The sequence below is a fragment of the Enhydra lutris genome, unplaced genomic scaffold (genome assembly GCF_002288905.1).
Source record: "Enhydra lutris kenyoni isolate GAN:26980312 unplaced genomic scaffold, ASM228890v2 scaffoldscaffold13, whole genome shotgun sequence".
NCBI classification, from domain to species: Eukaryota; Metazoa; Chordata; class Mammalia; order Carnivora; family Mustelidae; genus Enhydra; species Enhydra lutris.
The window spans coordinates 2,034,036-2,056,641 of NW_019154097.1; the positions used below are offsets into that span (position 1 = coordinate 2,034,036).

Below are 22,606 nucleotides of genomic sequence, written 5' to 3' on the forward strand. Positions count from 1 at the left end.
AGGCAACAGCCACGTTCCCTGCCTGGGGACTCTGCCAGAGAAGGAAATGAGGCTTGTCTGGCATGACCCGCTCAGCCAGACAAACCTCATTTCCTTTCTAACAGGGTTAAGAAGTTCCAGTTCTAAGAAATCGGCCCCTGGGAATGTCCAAACTCTCACCTCCTGGAACAAACAGGAGGAGGGGAGCCTGGAAGTGTGGTGGAGACTTGGCAACACCTAGAACTTGGACATCTTCTCATTTCCTTGACCTCTCCCTCCACCCTCCCCACACACAGCTTCCCTCTGTCACCAGCAGCAAACCATCCTGCCTCGGGAGGTCCCACTCGTGTACCTCCACAAGCATGTGCCGACCTTGGCACCATAGCCCTGCCTCCAATGGACGGTTGTCAGTCAGTGATTCAGCATCCAGGTCACATCCTCCCATGGAAAGAGGTACTGTGTTGGGGGGGTCTAGCGCCCACCAAATCCACACTCATGACTACCAGATTCTGCCTGGCTCAGGCTTGGTCTGGGTCCATGTGAAGTGGGAGACTAGAGACTAGAGACAGAGCCACTCAAGGAAGTGGCCAACCCCAGGAGCCTGTCTGCACCCCTTCCCCCTGCCTTCTTCCCTCCCTGGCACCTCTGGAGCCCACCAGGGGTTCAAGTCCCCTTCTGCCCCAGTGCTGCCCTTCCAAACATCTTTGCTCGTGTGAGGCAAGGAAGGGGTGGGAAAACATGACTGGTGAGGTCCTGGTATCTCCAGAAGAGGAGTGGTCACATTACATTACTAGGAAGAGGCAACAGTAGGATTTGAACCCAGGCACTCTTGTCTCTCATAGGCACATGTCAGGTGTGTTATGCATATTAGTATGTATGTATCTGAGTGGATATGTGCATCTTTGGGGATAGAAGGGCGCCCCATTAACCCAGACCTTACAGCTTACAAAGCCGTCTAAGGCAGCACTTTGTCCAAAGAACCATAGTCGTCATCTCCTGTTTGAAGGCCAGATCTGAGCCCAGGGCCACCTCTGTTCAGGTCTGAAGCCCCTAGGGATCCTTCTAGCGGTCACAAGAATGGGTGGGGACAGCCAGATGGCACTGTAGGGGCTATAAACTGCCACCCTTCCTTCTCCTGTTTCCCAGTTGGTCCCACATTCACAGCTCCATCAGCCTGGACAGCAAGGGTGACCTCTTCGGCACACTGGTTTCCTCAGACACGTTTCTTCCAGATGCCAAGTCAATCTCGCCAGCAAGGAAGAGGCTGCTGATGTCTGGTCCTGGGGGCAATGAGGAGAAGGCAGCGGCACCCGGAGTTCATAATGCCTCATGATCCTTGGATCACAACCAAGACCCTGGAAAATATTTACATTTCCTGGGGCTGATAAGAAATCTTGTTTTGTAGAATACCCACTCAAGTTACTGTGAACACCTTGTGGCAATGGCTCTGAGGATGATCCCAGAACAATCCTGGCATCTGCTGCTTATAGCAGAATGTGACCAGAGACCCGCCAGGGGAAATGTCATTTTGATGAGGCACCAGCTACTGCGCAGTAAGTGCCTGTGAGGGGCTAGTCATTATGTCCCACATGTCATCCCTTTTAAGCCTCGAAAACAGGGGCACCTGGGCAGCTCAGGTAGTTAAGTGTCTGCCTTTGTCTTAGGTCATGATCTCAGGGTCCTGGGATGGAACCCTCCATCAGGCTCCCTGCTCAGTGGGGAGTCTGCTTCTCCCTCTGCTCCTCTCCCAACTCGTTCTCTTTCTTTCTGTCTTTCTCTCAAGTAAATTAAAAAAAAAAAAAAAAAAAAAGTCTCAAAAACAGTTGATTCCAGTGGGGGTATATGGAGCACAGTCAGGTGCTCCCTGCACCACCAACACCTCCCCCCCCCCCCCCCCCCCCCCCCCCGTCGGGTCCAGGGGGGGGATCCGGTCCCCTCTCAGGTGCTCCCGCCCCCCCCACCCCCCCCCCCCCACCACCCCCGCCGCAATGAGGAGGGCACAGGTGGCAGACCTTTGCTTTCCTCTGATTCTCCCAGCAGGCAGTCCCAATCACTTCCCTCCAGCCCTGGGAGAGCCCAGACCCCTGAAATCAGAAAAGAAACCACCTGAGGTTACAAAGATAAGGTCATTTATTCACGTTATATTACTGGATTTTAAAGACAAAAATACAGTTGTTTTGAACACCAAGGTCAGACACACACCCTCCCCCACCTCCCCCCCAGCCCACTTACAATGGTAAATCCATACATTTGCATACATGGGAAATTGAAATACACAACAGGTCTCACCAACAGGAAAGCTGCGATCCTAACCAAGTCGGGCAGCCCACGCCCGGCTGTGAGGTCAGCAGAGCCCCTGCCCAGACCGAGAGCCAGCACCAGCATTTCCTTTACCCTCTTATGCCACCCCTGCCCTCTCATCTTTCCCAAAGGCCACTTGACAGGGTCACCAGCAACGGGATGGAGAGAAACAGAGAAAGATGCAGCATACAACTTCACGGTGACAGCTTCCAGGGGAAGGAAATGCTCCCTGAACCCTCGGCCCTGAACTTCTCAGGGAGGAAACAGGACCTGCAGCATCTTAGGAACCAGGCAAGCATCCAGGCCTAACCTTGGGCCCAAGTGGGCCCCATGAGAGCACCAGAAGGTCAGCAAATGGGGAACAAGTGAAGCAGGATTTCCCTTGGTTCTGAGAACGAACCACATACTTGACTATTCCAATGGAACATAAAGGAAAATGTAACAGGAAAACAAACAAACAAACAAAGTCAGAATTTTCTTTAAGAGTAAAGTAAGTAAAAAGAAATTACCACCCAGGGTATTTGTCTCCTTTCTTTTAAGGCACTTTGGAAAAGTCAGGATCTAGGGACAGAAAGAGAGGCCTTCATTTTTCGCATTTCCCAAAATTTCCTTTCAGTGCGGTCATTCTTGGTTCTACTGACATCGCTGTTAAGGAACGGGGAACTGAAAGAAAGAATACTCTCTGAATGGCCCTGCTGCTTCTGCAGTGGAAAATAATTTTTAACCAATAAAGAAGGCTTCTGGGAAAAGAACCATGTTAGCATCCAAGATGCTCAAAGCAATAAAGGCACAGGTAAGTCTGGGACTAGGCACCAGCTCAGCCTCCACACTAAGGGCTGGTTCCCAAGAAGACAGGGGTGGGGCTCCAGGCTACCACCAGCTGAGGGGTCAACCCTGGGATTAAACAGCTGAATCTTCAGCGCTCAGCCCAGCCAGGCTGGACCCAGCAGGGGTGCCCACCGGTAGCAGCTGCCTTGTGTAGCTCGTCCCAGGGAGGCTAAACCTCTCCCAGCAGAGATGGGTTTGGAGACGACACCCCTGGGGATCAGCCTCCCTGGAGTGGGAGCACCTGCTAAAAACCTGAGGGGGATGGGAGGCTTTAGGCACCAGAGTAGTTGTGGGGGAGTGTGGGAGGGTTCAGCTCAACTTCTTTCTAGATCTCTAATTAGAAGGCACATTCATGCTGGAGAATGAATAGTCTGTTTGACCCTGAGTGCCACAGGCAAGTTTTAGGGACAGGCAAGAGGCAAAGGAACAGAAACGGGGAGGAAGGAAGGAGAGAGGCAACAGAGAGGAGGAAGGTGGAGGAAGGAGAACAGGTCCCCGAAAGGTAGGCCAGGTAGTGTGGCCAGCACAGAGAAGGAAGCGACCCCCACACTCCACAGGGGCCAGAACAGTGATTTCCTCCTCCTCCCCAGATTTCCGGTCAGTAAACAACAACCGGATTGCTGATTGCTGTCATTTACACCTCCACAGCATAGGGTTCTATGGGAAGGTCCCCTAGAAGAGGGGTGGAGGTTCCCTCCCACCTGGGGAGGCGAGAGAGGTGGGGAGCTCTGCCTAGCAGGCCTAGGCTTTTGCCTCCCTCAGAGGTCTAGCAGGATAACTTGACCAGGAGGCCTTACACTCAATGGGCCCAAAGGTGATTCTGCTCTTCACAAAACCTGGCCTGCCGACTAAATCAGAGGTCCATTCCGGGCCAGTACAGCATACACTATTTTTCCCCCCTAAAAAATGCTCAATCCCCTCCCCACATTTAAAACACCACAATAAAAATACATAGGAAATTCAAGTTTATGTAGCATGCTCAGAAAAATAAATTGCCATGATTTAACACTAAATAGCTATGCAAATCTGGATCAACACAAAATCAAGCTAGATCTTAATTAGAACCTGATTTGTTCTTTCTTTAAAATACTACAAACTGCTTTTTTTAAAAAAAAGTCTTTACATTCAGAAATCAGACAATCTGGAGAAAGGCCACTGAATGTGAGAACACCCAAGGCTTTTGCTCTGATGACTAATGTTGCCTTGGAATTCACACATTAGCAGGGCAAAAGGTCTGAGGCTCAAGTTTTAAAAATCTCCTTGCTAAGAAAAGACAGACAGACGGACACCCCCCCCCACACACACACCCCCACACACAAGTGATTGTAGTAGTTGCATACCACTAAAAGAAGGTGGGGGACGGGGTAAAAGGAGAATGGTTGAGATTGTGTTTTTCTGTTAAAATATGCAAACAAAAAACATCACACCAATCCGATTTCAGCAGCACTCTCCGATTTTTCATAAAGTAATAAGAATACCACAATTTAAAGTGAAATTCTTACCTATTTCACAACAAATTAGCAGTTTATCACTGGGAATGAGTCCCACAGTCACCAAATTTCAGGCTGCGTACTGATTCTTTGGGGTGACACCGTGAACTTACCAAGAATCCCCGAAAGGCTGATGTTTTCTACATTTACAAACACCTTGTAGAGCTAAGAAGTCACATGCTGAGCCAAGTTGGGGGCAAAATATCCCACTCGTCCTGGTCATCTGGAAAGGCATCTGAATGATGAATGAAGGGGGCCTATCACTCTGATTGTTAAGAATGAAAGGGACCAGCCCAGCAGATTGGCAGGGACGCACAGCAAAGGTCCCTGGCCATTTTCAGGTCTCTTATTAGTGTACCGAAATGCTAGCTTGGTGTCCCGATGTCCACTGTGATTTTGGTATACAACGGATTTCTCTCTATGTCCAACACCTTGTAAGTGAGTGTATTCAAACCATCTGAAAGCATGGTCTCCTTTGTATGTGCAATTCGGTCAAACCTACAAGGAAAAGATAGGCAATGGGTTGGTGTCAAAACAGAAATCTTAAGAAAAAAGCATTAAACATTTGTCCTTCATACATGCCCACCTACTCTGCCAGTCCCAAGGACAGAACCCTCCCTCTCCCGCAAGGCATGGAGCCGTCTCCAGAGCCTCATTCCTGTAGCCTCCCCCATCTGAACGGAGAAAGAAGGCATGTAAATGAACACAGAACATACCTCTGAGGATTGGGTTCATTTTTCTTGTCTCTTGAGTGGCGGATCATCCGACATTTGCCAACCACAGCATTGGGGCGAGATACAGACATACCTCGAAAAACTAATCTGCAAGGAGTAAAAGGACAAGTCATCATTGTAGAGCTGCCATGAGGCTTGGGTCCAAAAGCCCCAGCTGCAAGATTTGTGCCTCATCCACCATCTTGTTGATTGTTCTCACTCAGCCCACACCCCTGCCCGCTGTGGTATCCCACGTCCTTTTACCACAAGTTCTGTAGTTTGTGTTGGTGACTGCTCCATGCCAGGCACTGAGGGTGCCTGCCCTCATAGAACTTACAGTGCAAACTTAGAACACAGGACCATCAGTGTCAGGATGGAAGTGAGGGGGGAAGGAAGGCTGAGCACAGGAAGGGAAGCCACTCACTTTCCCTAAGCAAGACTAGGTAGAGACAGTTGTGAAAGCAAAGAGGTGTCTGCTAGAGCATTTTGGGTAGCCAGGGCAGCTAAGGCAAAGGCAGAGAGACAGAGCAAACACAGGACCCTCAGGGAGCAACAGAAACTTCTGGGGACTGGTAGAGTCTGGAGTAGGAAGTAGCCAGAGATGAGAGTGGAAGAAGGGCAAAGGCTACATCATGGAGGCCTTCTCAGAGCTTTATAGCATCCCAATGATCAGTGCCAGTGTCTGAAAGGGATATAATATGCAGTTCCCCAAAGGTTTTTGGCCAAAGGGAAGTCTCTCTGATAAGTACCATAACAACAGAGAGCAGAGAACAAGACAAGAGCCAGCCAGAACAGGATGGAAGAGTCTGTGTAAGTTTGGGGGAAAGGAATGATGACCCAAACCAAAGCCTTGACAGCAACAGGGCAAGTTAGTTAAGAGGCAGGACTGGCTGTCCCTGGAGGATTTAAAGGTTTCTTCTGGCCCTCATCTCCCCCAGTGCTGGTCTTGTGCCTGGCACTTGGCAAGTAGGTGCATAACAGATACACCCCTTATCTTTCAAGAAAGCTGCTCCACAAATCACACAGGCTTCTAGTCCCTCCAGCCTCAGGGCTCCCTCCCTACTAACCTCCACAGCTCAGGTCTGTGGTGCCACCTCAGCCCTGAACATCATCCCACAGGCCCCATTTGCCCAGTTGGTACCATGGAAGCAAGTTTGTATTTGTCTGGACCCCCTATCTGGGGCTTCTGCGGCCCTCCCACTGGGCCTGCGGGACTCAGTGCTCTGTATGCCTAAGGGGCACATGCTCCGAGTCCAGTTTTCTCCCAGGCTGATAGCAAAGGCTTGGGTCCATGACAGGTTCTTGTACTAAGCTCCATGTGACTGACTTGGGTGCTGCTCTGACAGACACCTTCTGTGAGCTGCTCAAATTAATGTACTCCAATTCGGGAAGGTGCTAGGTTATATTCTGTTATCAAGCTCAATGACAAGCTCTGACTAGCTTCCAGAGGGAGAAGGTACTTCTTATCCACAGCTGGCAGGGTTGAAGTCTCCATGGCCAGAGAGAATTGGGCAGAATGCGGTTTCAAATGCCACTGGAATTTTTTATTTTTTTATTTTTTATCATCTGCAATGACAACCCCCATGATAAAGGCTTACCACCTTACAAGGAGCCCCTGAGGTATGGATGGGGCAGGGCTGACCATGGAGAGATGGTTGTTGGGGCTGGCTAGGTACACAAAAGTTCATTAAAGTACTCAGTCCTCATTTGTGTATGTAAAAATGTTCCAGAATAAACAAATAACACAGAGATTCTGTAAAGGAACTTAGGATCCAGCCCAAAGAAACTTGTTTCATAATCAAATAGGACCACAATGAAACACCGAATTTTTGCAAAGGATACATGCTTACTTCTTCAGGACAAAACAGCATGTGGTATGAATCAAAGTAAACTCAACCCTTCACTTGGTTCTCATTTTGCATGTTCCAAGGCTAATGCAAAAATCACAGAAGCAAATTTTCCTAAAGACATTCTTCAGCACCTGTGGCACCTACTGAAGGGCACACTTAAGAATGTGGGCCAAGGGGTGCCTGGGTGGCTCCGTCAGTTAAGCGTCTGCCTTTGGCTCAGGTCATGATCCCAGGGTTCTGGGATGGAGTCCTACATCTGACTCCCTGCTCGGTGCAGAGTCTGCTTCTCCCTCTGCCTGCCACTCCCCCTGCTTATGCTCCCTCTCTGATAAATAAATAAAATCTTAAAAATAAAGAATGTGGGCCAAGTGGGGACTGTATCCCACCCAAGGAGCAATCCTTGCAGAATGACCAGGTGCTAACTGAAAACCTGGGAGTGATGGGAGACAGAGAAGAAAGAGGTCTAAGTTGTAACCATTACCTGTTAAATATGTCATCATCTTCACCTCCCCAGCCCCAATAGTTATTAGGAAATCCATTGATGGTGAGAAACTGTTGTTTACTTAGAGCAGAGACACCTCCAAAATACTGAACATAAGGTAGGCTGGGGGAGAAACACACACACAAAGACCAGTGGTTAGGTAAGTCTTAACTTTTCAAAATAAAGCATGCTCAAAGCATAAACACTTATAACATTATCTTTATTCTCCGGGACTTTTTAATTGAGGTTTATGAGGGTTATCTTTGTTCTGTTTTTTTTTTTTTAATCAAACTGAGATGATCTCAGAGAAGACACAGATATCAAAAAGTAGAATCTTGCTCTAAGAATACTGTGTTGCTTCTGTGGTTACCTAGAAAATTAGTTAGTGACAAAAGCATAAGCCCACTTTTGTGCCGCATTTGGGAATCTGCTTTTCTTTGCATCTTGCTCCTGCATGGGAAATCTTTATCCAGGAGGTCCTGGAAACTGAGATTGCAGTAAAGCCTCCCTGTGCCCACCCAGTCATGCCCTCTCTTCCCACCCTCAGCCCATCTATCAGTATAACTTTCATTCTTCACAGGCACACTAGTCTCAAAACTGACCCCAACGGTCAAAACAGTATTTCTGAAAATCTGCTAAAATAACATTTTCTAGGAAATTCCTACCACATCCTGACTTAGCAAAATATATAAGGGTGAATCTATTTTGACACGTTTTCAAGCAGTAGGGCATCTGGACTCCCATCCTTCCACACCTTTTTGTATTTTACTCTTTCAATGGTGATGAAATGTTAAGACTCAGGTCATGTCCAAAAGCCATACAAAGGTTTTCCCATGGGTCCTTTAAAGGCTGTGGTTTTGAGACGACTTTGTGTGCAGCACTAACCCACACTAGGGCTTTTACTGGAATCCAGAGAGACTAAAATCCATCACGCAAATTAAGGAAAACTCTAACTCAGAGTTCAAGAGGGAAGTCAGCCAAACCATCCAGAACATAAGAAAAAAAAAGTGCCATTACTATTTTCAAATACATTCAGGACATCTGACTATGAGTATCCACGAAGATCCCTGGGGCCTGCTTTAATGAGTCAAAGGTAATCCATCTGTAACTAGGTGTTGTCCCTTGGGTGCCCAGTCACCCACCTTTGGGCATACCTCACACTACAGTCTGTGCCTGATTACAAGGGAGGGTTTGAACCAGGTGGCCAGGCCAATAAGATTTCTCACAATCAGTGTTTATACAGAAATGACTCTTGGTGACCTCCAAGGAAAGTACATGCTGAGATGATGAGATTCAGTTTCGCTGCCCATGCTGTTTTCTCTGACCAACCGCCTGTCCCCCAAGCCTGACTGGTTCTGGGTAAGACAGGCATGGTGCTGTGGCAAAGAATGAGGTCATCACCACCGTGCTTCAAGGGGGGAATGAAGAGGGGGGTGAAGTTTGAGCTCATGTATCTCAAAGATAAGAAGATATATGAACAGGAGTAGGGAGGGAAGTTAGGAGGGTGCAGGGTGACCTTTAAGGCAATTCTCCTCTCTTTAAGATAGCAAGTTTAGGGGCTGGTCTGGGGGAACAACTTACAGCATCCCTATTTTCTTTTCTTTCCTTTTTAATTAAGCGGGCTCCATGGCCAACGTAGGGCTTGAACTCATGGCTCCGCCACTGATAGCCACACACTCTACCAACTGAGCCAGCCAAGTGCCCCTTAGCGTCCCTGTTTGCATCTCCCAGCCCTGTTCCCCCAGCAAGGGAGGACAGAACAAAATCATGGGGAATAAAATGAGTCTGAAAGATAGCATCTGTATGTAAACCAAGGGACTGCAGGTCCGCATGGGCCTGCCACACTGGGGCAGTCAGCCGAAGCCAGGGCTGCCCAGCACACAGCTTCTTGGACCTTGGGGCTGACTTAGAGCAGGGCGGGGAAGGTCAGTCTGCTCAACTAGTGGGTGATTTAAAACAACTTTATGTTAATATAAACATGGGTAGTTATGGAACAAAGTGCCTTTATTTTTTTTAAGGTTAAAAAAAAAAGGCTACAAGGCTATTTTCCACCTATGACAATACTCTTTGGATTATACCAGTATCCTTGGGGACAGGCATCAGCTGGCCTCCTCACTAGGGGCATTTTGATGGAAAAGTCTGGGTCCCAATGTCTAAACAGAAGCCTGTACTTTGCAGGGAAACAGAATCATGTTCTTTCTTAAGTACCAAGGTATACCTGCTAAGGTACCCAAACCCAAGAATTGACTGGGGGGAAAACGATTCCAATTTGCTTCCCAAACTGAGTGGGGGAAGGGAATAGAAGAAAACAAGGAAATATAGCATCTGTTTGGAGCCTACAGGCTAGAGCCATCCCAAACACAAACTCTGGATGTGCAACATTATGAATGTTTCTGGATTTTACTTTCCTCCTTAAATCATAACTGACTTTGGGCTTAAAAAGCACCCTGTTCTCAGGGGAAGGATTCTCTTCCAGAACCTAAAGGGATACTCCTGGGCTGGAGGGGCTGCATTTCCTAGTGGTCAGGTTTTCTGTAGCTTCTGGTGGATATCTCTTACCTAAATCCAAACTTATCCATGGCTACAGAAATGTGCCGTGGCTGTGGGAAACACCTGTAGGCATTGTGGTCGTTCATTGGAATGAGGTCCACGTCACTAAACACAAAGCAGTTGTAGTCATAATCCTTCAGGGCCTCTTGAAAGCCAATGTTGAGGAGCTTAGCACGGTTGAACATGGTTTCTCCAGCCTGGGGCAGAAACAGAACAAGTACTATCAGATACCGCAAGGCAACTGAACAGAATACTCACTCGGACTGGTGACCTGTCAACTATGTGTGATCCTTAGTCCACTCATTTTTTCTGCTCTCACTTTACAAATCAATACCGAATAATGGCATGCCCTGCATCAGCAATCCCTCTTCTAGGAACTGAATTATCACAGAGGACTTGCAAATACACAAAAACGAACAACTTGCTCACCATGGGATTTTCATCACAGCAACAGATTGCAAACAATGCCATAAGCATTGCTAAGGAACTGGTTAAATAAATTATGTAACATCCTTAAAATGGAATAGAGTTGTGAAAAAAAATAAGGAAGCTCTAAAAGGAAATGATTTTCAAGATAGTATTGTTAGGTGAAAAAGTATTTAAACATATGCGTCATGTGTTTAATGTTTAACACACATCATATAGACTAATTCCCATAAAGATGGCCAGGAAACTGGTGCCGATGGACTTTTTACTTCTTCCCTCTTGGTATGGCTGACTATGGTTTGGTCACCATATTGTGTGCCTTCACATATATATGTCTGTCATAAAATTAGGTACCAGAGAAATACCATGGACCCAAGTCAATCTCTGCTCTCGTGTTCACAGCATAGGGTGGGAAGCTGTGTGATACACGCTATGACAGAAACAGAGTGTATGAGAGAGAAGAGGACACCTGCTTCAGGATGCCAACCACTGGGTCCCGAAGCACCAAGTCTGTTGGTGCAAAGGTATTTCATATTTCATTTACTTATTTTCAGTTCCCCCACTAGAATATAAACTCAATGAAAGCTGGAATTTTTAACTTTTTCTTCACCAATGCCTAGAACACTGCCTGGCATACAATAAGAGCTCAACAAACAACTGCTGGATGGATGGATGGATGGATGGACGGACGGACAGATGGATGGATAGATGGATGCATAGACCAAGGGTTGGGTTTCAACAAACAACGGCAGACGACAATTCTGGGAAGCTTCAACCAAGGGCTCCCTCAGGGTCACCACCAAGGGTCTCCACTCTGAACCACAGCCCCAGGTTAGCAGGGACAGTAACAGCATCGACACTGCCACCCTTACAGTTAGCAGTCCACAAGCCCTTCCACATGTGTAGTCTCATCCCAGCCAGAATCCTCCCAACAATGCCATGAAGAAACTAACGTACAAAAGTGACGCAGCTGGAGGTGGACCTGGCACTGAAATCCTCATTTAGTGCACTCTCCCAATCCCTCTTGGAATCAACAAGATCAGGGCCTTCAACTTTGGAGGAAAGTATATCTCGCAAGAGTCTACAGTGGTTACACAACTTCCAAGTTGGGCTCCCCAACATCTTCTCTCCAGGCCCCCAAGAAAAGATTTGGAAATTGGTGCTCTAGAAGGCTGCCTGTGTGAGGACAGAGCATATGGATGGTGCTACAGCTGTGCAGCCTCAGATGGGTGACTCAGAGAAACCAACCACTCAAGAAACACAAGTATCAGGAAGTCAGAAAGAGCAGCCAAGAGAATGGTGAATGAATTAAGGAAACATTTTATACAAGAGCTCCTTTCTTCAGCCCATGACAAAGCTTTCTAATCATGCATGGAGAAAGGAGAAGGCTGAGCCCAATGGCACACACTGTGTTCTTTAGTTGTACCCACCAGTTAAGAGTCATTTAGAATCCTGCCTTCAGCTAATTCTCTGTAAGTCTTGAGGTAAAAAGAAGTTCAAAGTCTAGAAACCAGATATGAAAACTATGAAGTTGTTGTAATTACTGTTATTATAACATACTCCTAAAGTTCACTGGGAGATATGACATATGAGGTACAGGATAAGTGTTTTATATGCTTTTAAACATCTCAACAATCTTGTAACAACCTTTATCCCAACCCAGACTTACTACCTTCTTCTCAGACCCCTGAACCTTCTGGCAATGTAGAGAGAGATCTGCACTTGGTACTTTCCATCTTGCTCCTCTAGCCCCATGAAGACCCTAAGACTTAGCTTTCTCTGAATGTTTTCAGCCCCACTAACCACTTTTCCAACAAGTGAAAGGGTATCCCAACAAAGCCTTTTCACACCCATGTCGTAGATTGTGGAGGGTGGCCACCCAATGCTCCCTTTTCTTGGTACATTCTCTAAAACAGGGTCAGGGAGCTCTTGATGGACATGCCCAAGCCACAGGGCCTGGCCTGCTAGCCATGACTATCTGAACTAAGGAGATGTCTGACTGAGACTATACTAAGCATTTTTCCTCTCCCAAGAACTGCCAATTTAGAACCATGAATGGGCACCCCTGGCATCATGCCCCAAGAACACTGGCAGCCTAGAGGAGAAACCCAAGGAGTAGATCTATCCTTTTCCCCACTTGCAGCATAACAGCTTCTTCAACTCAGTAAGGCACTTTAGCGTCTGGTCCACAGTTTAAATTAGTCAGGCAGTTTTCTAAAATAGCCTGAACTGTATATCACTCCTCTCAACCTAGCCTCACCTCTGTGATTCTGGGAGAGGGAAAAGGCGGGGTACATTCTTACAGGTTTCATTTCCTACCAGGGTCCTTAGAAACATCAGAGCAGCAAAATGGTAGATAAGTAAAGTATGTGTCTTCCCCTTCCTCCCCTGGGATTATAGAAAGTCAACTCTTGGCTTCTCTGGGTGAAATGGTGTAACACCTTGGGTAACCTTCTTGATAAGAAAGACAGGCCCTGGCAAGCCTTCCAACCCCCAACACTAATAGGAGGGGTTCATTCCTCGGGGGTGGGGGTGGGGGTGGAAAGACACCCAGCCCTCATTCCTGCCTCTCCTCAATGGGCACATGCATCCAGTGTGTCTTCTGCTTCCTACCCTCAGGTAAATATTGATCAAGCACCACTACTGTCCAGCCAAGCCAAATACATAGCTGTGGAGACTGACACAGGCATTTTTTTTTTTTTCTGACACATGTGTTTTTATCCCAGGAATGCCAGCTTCTTGGCTTCTTAGCTATGTGACTTTGGGTAAACCACACCTCTAGGTCTCCATTTCCTCATCTCGTTATTTGGATGACAACAGGTGGGTTTTATTAGATGAGACAATGCATGAAAAGGCCTTTGCACACTGTCTGGCAACAAATGTCAGCTACTATCATTATTACAGGAGTAAGTCTTCCCATCCACCTTGAACAGATCTTTCAAATTGTCTTCCAGAAATCCAACGTGGAGACTTCTCCATCAATTGTGTGTGCCTTTCCCAATCAGCTTCAAGAACCTTTCCAAATCCTGCTTCTCTGATTGGGTGGGGCAGGGTGGGGAAGGGGAGGAGAAGGGGTTCTAAAAAGGATTAGGGCTCAAGTACGTTAGCCTGTGGCTCACAAAATGAGAATTTCTATAGTAGGAGAAAGTCTAAGACCTTTAGAGGTATGATATGCTTGGGACCCAGTCACACATGAAGAGGAACTGGAGCTCTGAGAACAGGGGTCCCTCTGAAAAGCCGAGCTTTTTAGTGCAGGTTTCATCTTACTTTGGTAGATAAGAGTTATATATATTTCTTCTTTCAAGAGCAACTGGCTCCTCATAACAGAAGGAGAGGATAGGAAGAAAGAAGAAAGAACAAAAATGGTATGACATTCCCACAGCTAGACAGAGAAGCTGTCTCACTGATCAAAGCTCACAGAAAAACCTGTAAAACTTTTAGGACCAGGCCTATCCCTAAAGATGGGTATTAACAGTCAGTCAAGCAAAGCTAACAATGCTAGTCAGGAGAGGGCAAGCTCCTCAGGGAGAGGAGCGGAGGAAGAGACTGCCTTCAGACACCTCATGAAACGAACCCACGGCCCTTCTGGCAGATCTGGATGACAGGGACAAATGTCCTAAGAAGCACCAGAAGCAACCTGCTCTAAGACTGTTAAAACCTTTCTCTAGAGCCCTCATTTATACTAAGGAGAGAGCAAGTGGTATGTCCATTGAAAACGGAACCCTTATGCACTGCTGGTGGGAATGGGAAATCGTGCAGCCATCTTAGAAAAAAGTCTGGCAGCTCCTCAGGTGGATAAACAAAGAGTTACCACATGATCCAGTGATTCCATTCCTAGGTATTTACCTAAGAGAAATGAAAACTTATGTCCACACAAAAACTTGTCCACAACATTCATAACAGCATTATTCAAAGTAGATAAAAAGTAGAAACAACCCAAATGTCTGCCAGCTAATACACGGATAAATAAAATGTGGTATATCCCTACAACGCAATGTTATTCAGCAATAAAAAAGAATGAATGCTGATACAGGCTATTACATGGCCAAACCTTGAACACATCATGTTAAGCTAAAGAAGCCAGTCACGAAGGACTACATAAAGCATGATTTCATTTACACGAAATGCCCAGAACAGGCAAATCCGTAGAGACAGAAAGTATATTAGTGGTTGCCTAGGGCCGGGTGCAATGAAGGGATGTAGAAGCTAAGAAATGCCAGGTTTATTTTTGGTGCAATGAAAATATTCTAAAATTGATAATGGAGATGGGCACACAGTTCCCAAATATACCAAAAACCACTGGATTATGTACTTTAAATGGCAAATCTCATGGTATATAATTATATTTCAATAAGGGGATTAGCAGAAAGGAAAAAAAAGTTAAGAAAAAAGAAAAAACCCAGCTCCAAAGACAGAGGAGGACCAAGGATCATACTTCTCCCTCTATCTCATATATTCACTCTTGTCATTTATTGGGTGTCTGCTTCAGGCTTAGCTATAGGGCTAAGAAAAGGAAAAGACACAGTCCCAGTTCTGAGTAGTTCCGACTTAAACAGGCAATTATAATGGGGTGATATGGAGATGAAGACACTGATCAAATCCTAGGGGACTGGAAAGGCATGGGAAGAGTGCTCCTAGAAGAGAAAGCAGCATTTGTAAAGGCTGTGAGGAAAAAAAGAACCATTCAAGAAGCGAAAAGAAATACAGAATGGAAAAGCCAGAATAAGACATGAGGGTGAATGTGGACCAAATCCCACCGGGGAGGGGAAGGCTGGGAACTCTGCTAAAGTACTCAGGCTTTGTCTTTAATTTAGGCCATGGGAGCCCTTGAAGATTTTAAATGAAGATTAGGCTTTTACATGTCAAGCAGGGCCTTCTGCCTTACCCCACAACTATACGCAGGGAGATCCGCTCGGAAGCCGCTGCTAGGCAGCCAGAATCACATGAATATGATTCATATGAGATAGAGAGTAGGCAGTCATGGCGGGCAGGTAGAGAACGCCTTCCTCCAAGGGCTAACACAAGGGCCATTCCCATTTCATGCCTCACCTGCACCCTGGGCATGTGCACTGTACCCACAAGCAAGACTTTTAGAATGGGTACCAGAGTCTGGTCTAATCCCCAGACAAATCCTGACTATGGCTAAAGCAAGAGTGGCCTTCTCCTTATTACAAGACACATGATCAACTGCAGGAGACCAAGGCCTCCCGTAACTAAGTTCTAACAGTCTCTAAAGGATTGGTTAAACCACCCTGCCCTCCCTGGATTTTAGGCCCATGTGCATATACCAGTAGACATTTGCCTCAACCAAGAGAGCTTGGGGTCTGACCATACCTGGCCCCTTCACCAAAAGACACAGCAACAATGAGGTTGGAAACAGTAAGCCAAAGCCAAGACTCAATGAATCAGAATCTCTGTGATGGGAGAGACAATTTTGTTCCCATACACATGCCCTGGCCCATCACAAAGACACACAAAGACACACACACATGCCTTCTCAACACCCATAATAACCCACAGGCTCTCAAACCCACAGATCTGGAGGCAGGTCTACAGTCAGTGGAAATGCTTGCTGAAACTCCCCTTGCATGCTTTTCTGTGCCCAATCAGACACTAAGAGAAAAGGCTTCGGCCGAGTGGGTGGCAGGAAAGCAGAGAAAGCTCTCGCTGGGCTGTCCTGTGGCGGGACTGACACGCGGGCCTATGTGTGGAACCCGGGGCAGTAGACAGGCTGGCTGGGAGGTGATCCCTGGAGAATTGCTGGGATTATACAAACGCTGAGCTTGTGGAAGGCTAATATCCACTCACCCATGATTTCACAGCAGTTGGGCCTCGGCTCTTAACCATAATAATACAGTAGCCTCGAGCTGGGAAAAGGCTCTCAACAAGACCCGGATCTGAGACTTCAGCTCTTCATCCAGGGAGTAAAGGAAATGGGGCCCTTCAGGGCAAGAATAAGCATATCCATGCCCCCCCCCCCCCCCCGCCACTGGACTCGAACACAGGTCAGAAGCCCTAGGTTGCCTTCAGAGAGAACTGAGCGGATAGCACAGTCCAAAAGGGGTTCTGGGTGTAAAGGGAGCAGAGAATGGAGTTTTTAAACCCCAGCTCCACAGAAGCCATAGTAGGATGTCCTCCTCCTTCCCTGGGTCTGAGGCCCTGAGATCTTTCTTCAGGAAAACATTTTAGAAAATAAAGGGCTTAAAGGAACTTGACCATTTATATGAAGGCCTATACACCTATTTAAAGTGCTTCTGAACCCGTAATTCCGTGTCAGAATATCTAGCCTGGAGAAAAGATTCTAAATGCGGAAGCAAGCAGGCACGGAACTGACACCAGGGAGAAAGTGGGAATTATCTAAATGCCTTGTAGCAGAGGAACAGCTAAGCAAGCTCCTTACGGTAGAGCTGCACGCTCACCGGCTAGGAGAGTGCAGACAGTGGAGATTATGAGGCTATGAGAGAACATGGGAAGATGCTGATGACACAGAACTGAAGAAAAATGCAGGACACAAAAGGATATACACAAACAGCATGAGCTCAATTGTGGCTTAATTTAAGGCAAAGCATCTCAGACCTCTGCACAACAGGCTGGCTTCCAGCAACCTCAGCATTTCCGACCGAGCCCACAGAGACTATGACCTTGCCTGGAGACCCCAGGGCCCGGACTCGGGTTTGATTTGGGGCATGTGGACATTACCAGGGTGGCAGCAGTAGTGGCGACGGCGGCAGCAGTCACAGCAGGAGTTAGGCCGGCACTCCTCTCTCTCTTTCTCTTTCTCTCTCTCTCTCTAGGAGGTGGAGGGCACAGAAGAGGAGGTAGGTGGAGAGTAAGAAGCAGATCACAGAGAGGAGGCTCCTCCTTCAGCTTGCTTTGCTACAAACAGGATTAACAAGTAAAAGCAAAAGGGCCCCACTAGAACGAGAAAAAAAAAAAAAAAGAAGAGACAGGATGGATGCAAGGGAGAGAGGTAAGGAAGAGAGGCAATGTCAAGGCTATGAAGAAAGGATGGGGGTGGCATTCTGACCCCTCTTGTTCCAGGGCAAAGGCAAATTCCTAAGAAGCTGTCACTCCCCGTCATGACATCACAGGGGCAGAGCGAAAATGACGTTTCCCAGAACAATGTCCAGGGAGGCAATTCACGAGTCTGTAAGTACCTGTAAGTGCTCTGCCACTCTCCCCAGGAGAATGGACCAAGCCACAGATGGGGAGAGAGGAAAACACACAGCAAAGGAAATGACCAGTCACTGGGACAGCACACGAACTCTGGTGGGACACAGACACTCCCAGTCTTCCCATAATGCTCCTGGGCCCCCAGGATCCAGAAGGTCCCAGTGCTCAAGGAAGGGGGTGCTGCAGGATAGGACTGGCCCTACCACTCCCAAGCCCCATTCCTGCGCACATCAATCTGGGTGCTGACAGCTTCAGGAGAAAAATGGAAGGCAGGGATGGGTGGCGGGGAGGGGATGGTGAATAGACAAGATCAACACAGAAACCAAACCAGTGGGGGCCATAGGCCTGGGCTGTTGTCCTTCTCCACAGTGGGAGGACCCATGAGTCTGATTCAGTCTAACTCATCTTGGCCTCCTGTAGGAACCAGCTACTTGGCCCAGTGACAGAGGTAAGTTGCTGAGGTGTGGTGACTCTCACTCATTACTCTCACTCATAGAGGGTTTAACAGGCTGTCTCCAAAGCTGGCCATACTGGGTTCCAGACAAGCAGCCTGGAACTACCTCACAACAGTGCACAGACAAAAAGGAAGAGGTAAAAAAAATTCCAAAGCCTAAGAACCCTCAGGCAGGGCCCCCTCTGCTGCACCCTGAGGCTTTCAGACCAAGATTTACCTGTCAGGCATGACAACTGGGCAAGCCTTCCACAGGGGCTTGAGACTCTTACTCCAAAGCTGCTACTCACCTCTCACAACCCACTGGGACTCAAGATGGTGTTGCCAGATGGATATGGAGCTGTTTCCCAGTGAGGGGAATGTCTGTGTTCAGGACTGAATGTGGCAAAGCAAGGCATTCCTTAGGCCTCAGGTCATCGCTGTACAAATCCCAGCTCCGCCACCCAGCCATCATGGGTCCCCGAGCAAGCTGCTTACCTTCGTAAGCTTTCTCTCAGCGGAAACAATGAGTACCCCTCTGCCTTACTGGGGGGCTGGTAGGGTCAAAATTCAAAGTGAGACCATGAAAGAGGTTCAGTCCAAAGGACCATAAAAGTCTACGACCATCAACAACCACAGGGCTAAAGTAGGTTCTCTGCATTTTTCCTGAAAAGCAAGGTTACCCTGAGGCAATGTCCCAGGCAGCCTGCTCTGGTCAGCAAGGAGGAAGCCTTGGAGGGAGGCCTGGGGAAGGGCTGTGCAGGTTGGTTCCCGAGGCTCATGACCTGCCCTGACTGGGAAAGGAGGTTTCACTTCCAAGAGGAACAGACCTCACCAGAGAACCAGGAGCAAGGGGTCCTGAGGATGGGTGTTCAGTAAATGGGCAGGAGTCCCAGGGAGCAGCTGCTAGCTCCAAACCCTAACTGAGCACTGGACTGTGCGTGGAGCTATGGGGTCAGGGAGGCAGAGGGAAATCAGACCTAATGGGCCTGGGGTCTAGAGGCTGCAGGCCAGGGAGAGCATGCACACATAGAATCCCTCCTCACCCCTCACTAGAAAGCACTGAGTGGCCTGGGAACAGTGGGGAGGAGAAGCTGGCTCCACTCCAAGGCCTCACAGAGCTAACTAAGGCGGGGGTGGGGGTTAAATAGTGGCTAGAAAGAGGAAGGACAGGCACACAGAGCAGAGTGGGCCGCATAAGCAAAGGCACAAGGAGGGGAACACAGTGAAGACAGGCAGTCCAGAGTCTGTGGTGTCAAGTGTGTCTAAAGGAGGGTTGAGGAGGAAGTAGCTAGAGATAGGTCATGGGGGGACTTAGATGGTCTCAGATGTCAAGCTTGGCACTTTGGACCCTTGGCTGTAGGCAGTGGGGACACAGTGAAGGGCTTAAACCTCCACCCAGCCATCATGGGTCCCCGAGCAAGCTGCTTACCTTCGTAAGCTTTCTCTCAGCAGAAACAATGAGTACCCCTCTGCCTTACTGGGGGGCTGGTAGGGTCAAAATTCAAAGTGAGACCATAAAAGAGGTTCAGTCCAAAGGACCATAAAAGTCTACGACCATCAACAACCACAGGGCTAAAGCAGGTTCTCTGCATTTTTCCTGAAAAGCAAGCTTAAACCTGTTTGTAGATGTTTTCATACTACCTGGCCTCGGGGGACCAGGCAGATCCCACCAAAGACTGAAGGGGAAGGGGGGAGGTGTGGGGTTCAGGATGGGAACACTGTCTCCAGTTTATGTAGAACAGCCGCCACGGTGATGTGCTGTTGCTGGGGGGACTGCATAGCATTTCCATGGGGCAGGAGGTTCTGTTCTCCAAAACCTGTTTGAGAACCTTTGGGATGGATCTCTCAGAGGCCCCTCCTACTTCGAGCATTCTTTCTCTCTCATCTTAAAAGGGGCAGGCAGGGTGTTTGAGGCAGGGAGATGACGGGAGGCTTGAATGCCTATTTACAGGAAGGTCAAAGCCAGATGCTACCAATTCCCTTTCTTCCTCTTTATATAACAGCTAAAGAGAACAGAGGAAATTCCTAATCTGTAGGTGGGGCATGCTCCAAATGTTTCTTCCTCTGCATCTTTTCAAGGATTAGGTTTCCTCTCACCACTTTATTACATGCACTTTACAGATATCATACAGATGATTTTCTTTACCAGAAAGGCGGAGCAAGTTTCTTCATGATTCAGTTATCTGGAAGTCAGATCATACTTTCCCAAAGAAATCATCAGGGTAGAGTTGGAGCAGAATAAATAAGATTAGCTGGGGGAGAGAGAGATAAGGAGGAAAAGATTTTCCTAAGGTGGAAAGTTAACCTTTAGAAAAGAAGGAAAAGATGGAGAAGCAAAAAAGACATGGAAGGGGGGTGGTGAGATAATGATACTGAAAAGACTAGAAGGGAAAGAAGATGTAAATATGTTTGGAAAGCTAAAAATAAAATATTTCCAACGTTAAACTGCAAGTGGGAAGAGACTGGGGGGTGGTGGTCTCAGTTTCTAGGGAAGTAAAGAGGTAGGCGGGGTGGGGGGATAGGGTTGGGGGGAAGGAGGGAGGTATTGGTTTAGGCCTGCTTTCCCCAAAGTGTAATTCAAAGAACATTCATTGCTTGAGACGGTCCTTGGAAAACAGATCTCCAGCCAGCCGAGCTCAGAAAACACCGGGTGCTGAGTAGCTTTGGAGGCTGTAACAGACACCAGCACACTAAAGGTTCTGCAGGAAGGAGGTCTGCTTCCCATTGTTCCATCTAGCATTTCTCAAATGCCCGTGGCCTCAGAGCTCCATTGCAGAAAGCGCACCTTGGAAGAAGCCCGGTCTTACGCAGTGGCCGGTGTGAGCCAGCACAGCAGTGCCACCGGCCAAGCCGGCTTGCTTGGTTGTTCCGCCAGCTTGGACTGGGGCAGGTAGGAGCATCTAGCTGGTATAACATTTTCAGAAACCCATTGTGTAAAACCTGGGAAACATCTTTACAAATTCTGTCATAGGAATTTAGGAACATGGCTAAATTTCACTGGTCCAATATTTGTTTTGATTTTATAATTAAATGGGGAAGTCTCCCATTCTCCTAAAATACAACCTATCTCTACCTTAGCACCCTTCCCTCCAGTCTTCCTTGATCTGGGTCACCTAAATTAAAAAACTCAGCATCACCACGAATTCTTTTACCCTCCTTACTCAAGTATATATTTTAATCTAATTTATATGCTCTCTAGCCCACAGTTATCCATCTTGTGTGCACGCAGATTGGGGGAGGCCATCAGATGCTTTGTGTAGTAAGCCCTGATAACACTGTTGTCTACAGTTTGTCAGTCATCTACTGGTATAGTAACTGTCGAAGAGAGGAAGGCAATGCAGCTGGCTTGGCTTATTTTTGGTGATCCCTACTGGCTCCTGGCAATGATGGCTTCCTCTTCTAGGCACTCACTGCCATTGCTTTAATAATGTTTCTGAATCTTGCCACAATCAACATGTGTTCATTGGCATCAGATAAATGTTCCTTGATGATAGGGGTTTTCTTGAACAAATACTGGTTGGATTGAAGTGGCTTGGATTTTATAGGGCATTTACCTATTCTCTCTCACATTCTCAAGTATTCTTCTAAGATGATCCACAACTGTCTGGCTGTCTTGCCTGCAGATTTTCTCAGGGCCTTGGTCTATGGCCCATTTGGTCAGGGGACTTAAAGAGCCTTGAGGGGTTTGCCTGCCACCTACTCCCCCACCTTGAACTTCAGTTCCCTTTTAGCAGGGCTGTTCTGCTCTTGCCTTTGAGTATGATATAGTGTCCTTCCTCATCTCTTATTATAGTCTTTGGCTTAAAATCTAATTGATATAAGGATTGCCACTCCTGCTTTCTTCTGATGTCCATTAGCATGGTAAATTCTTTTCCACCTCCTCACTTTAAATCTGGAGGTGTCTTCGGGTTTAAGATGAGTTTCTTGTAGGCAACATATAGATGGGTTTTGTTTTTTTATCCATTCTGATACCCTGTGTCTTTTGATTGGGGCATTTAGTCCATTAACATTCAGGGTAAGTATTGAGAGATATGAATTTAGTGCCATTGTATTGCCTTTAAGGTGACTGTCATTGTATATTGTCTCTGTTTCTTTCTGATCTGCTACTTTTAGGGTCTCTCTTTGCTTAGAGGACCCCTTTCAATATTTCCTGTAGAGCTGGTTTGGTGTTTGCGAATTCTTTCAGTTTTTGTTTGTCCCGGAAGCTTTCAATCTCTCCTTCTATTTTCAATGATAGCCTAGCTGGATATAGTATTCTTGGCTGCATGTTTTTCTCATTTAGTACTCTGAATATATCATGCCAGCTCTTTCTGGCCTGCCAGGTCTCTGTGGATAAGTCTGCTGCCAATCTAATATTTTTACCATTGTACGTTACAGACTTC

General features: G+C 47.3%; 1 protein-coding gene across 1 annotated transcript in view; it reads right to left on the bottom strand.

Annotated features, from left to right (window-relative positions):
• Positions 1 to 2,761: 2,761 nt before the first annotated feature.
• Positions 2,762 to 22,606, bottom strand: part of LOC111146253 (beta-1,4-galactosyltransferase 1) — a 54,292-nt gene continuing 34,447 nt past the window's right edge. Inside the window, exons 3-6 of the mRNA XM_022501726.1 lie at positions 10,202 to 10,389; positions 7,643 to 7,765; positions 5,315 to 5,419; positions 2,762 to 5,096 (exon numbers count right to left, since the gene is read on the bottom strand). Of these exons, the coding sequence (XP_022357434.1) occupies positions 4,964 to 5,096; positions 5,315 to 5,419; positions 7,643 to 7,765; positions 10,202 to 10,389 (549 nt within the window). The 3' untranslated portion in view covers positions 2,762 to 4,963. The remainder of the gene's footprint in view (positions 5,097 to 5,314; positions 5,420 to 7,642; positions 7,766 to 10,201; positions 10,390 to 22,606) is intronic.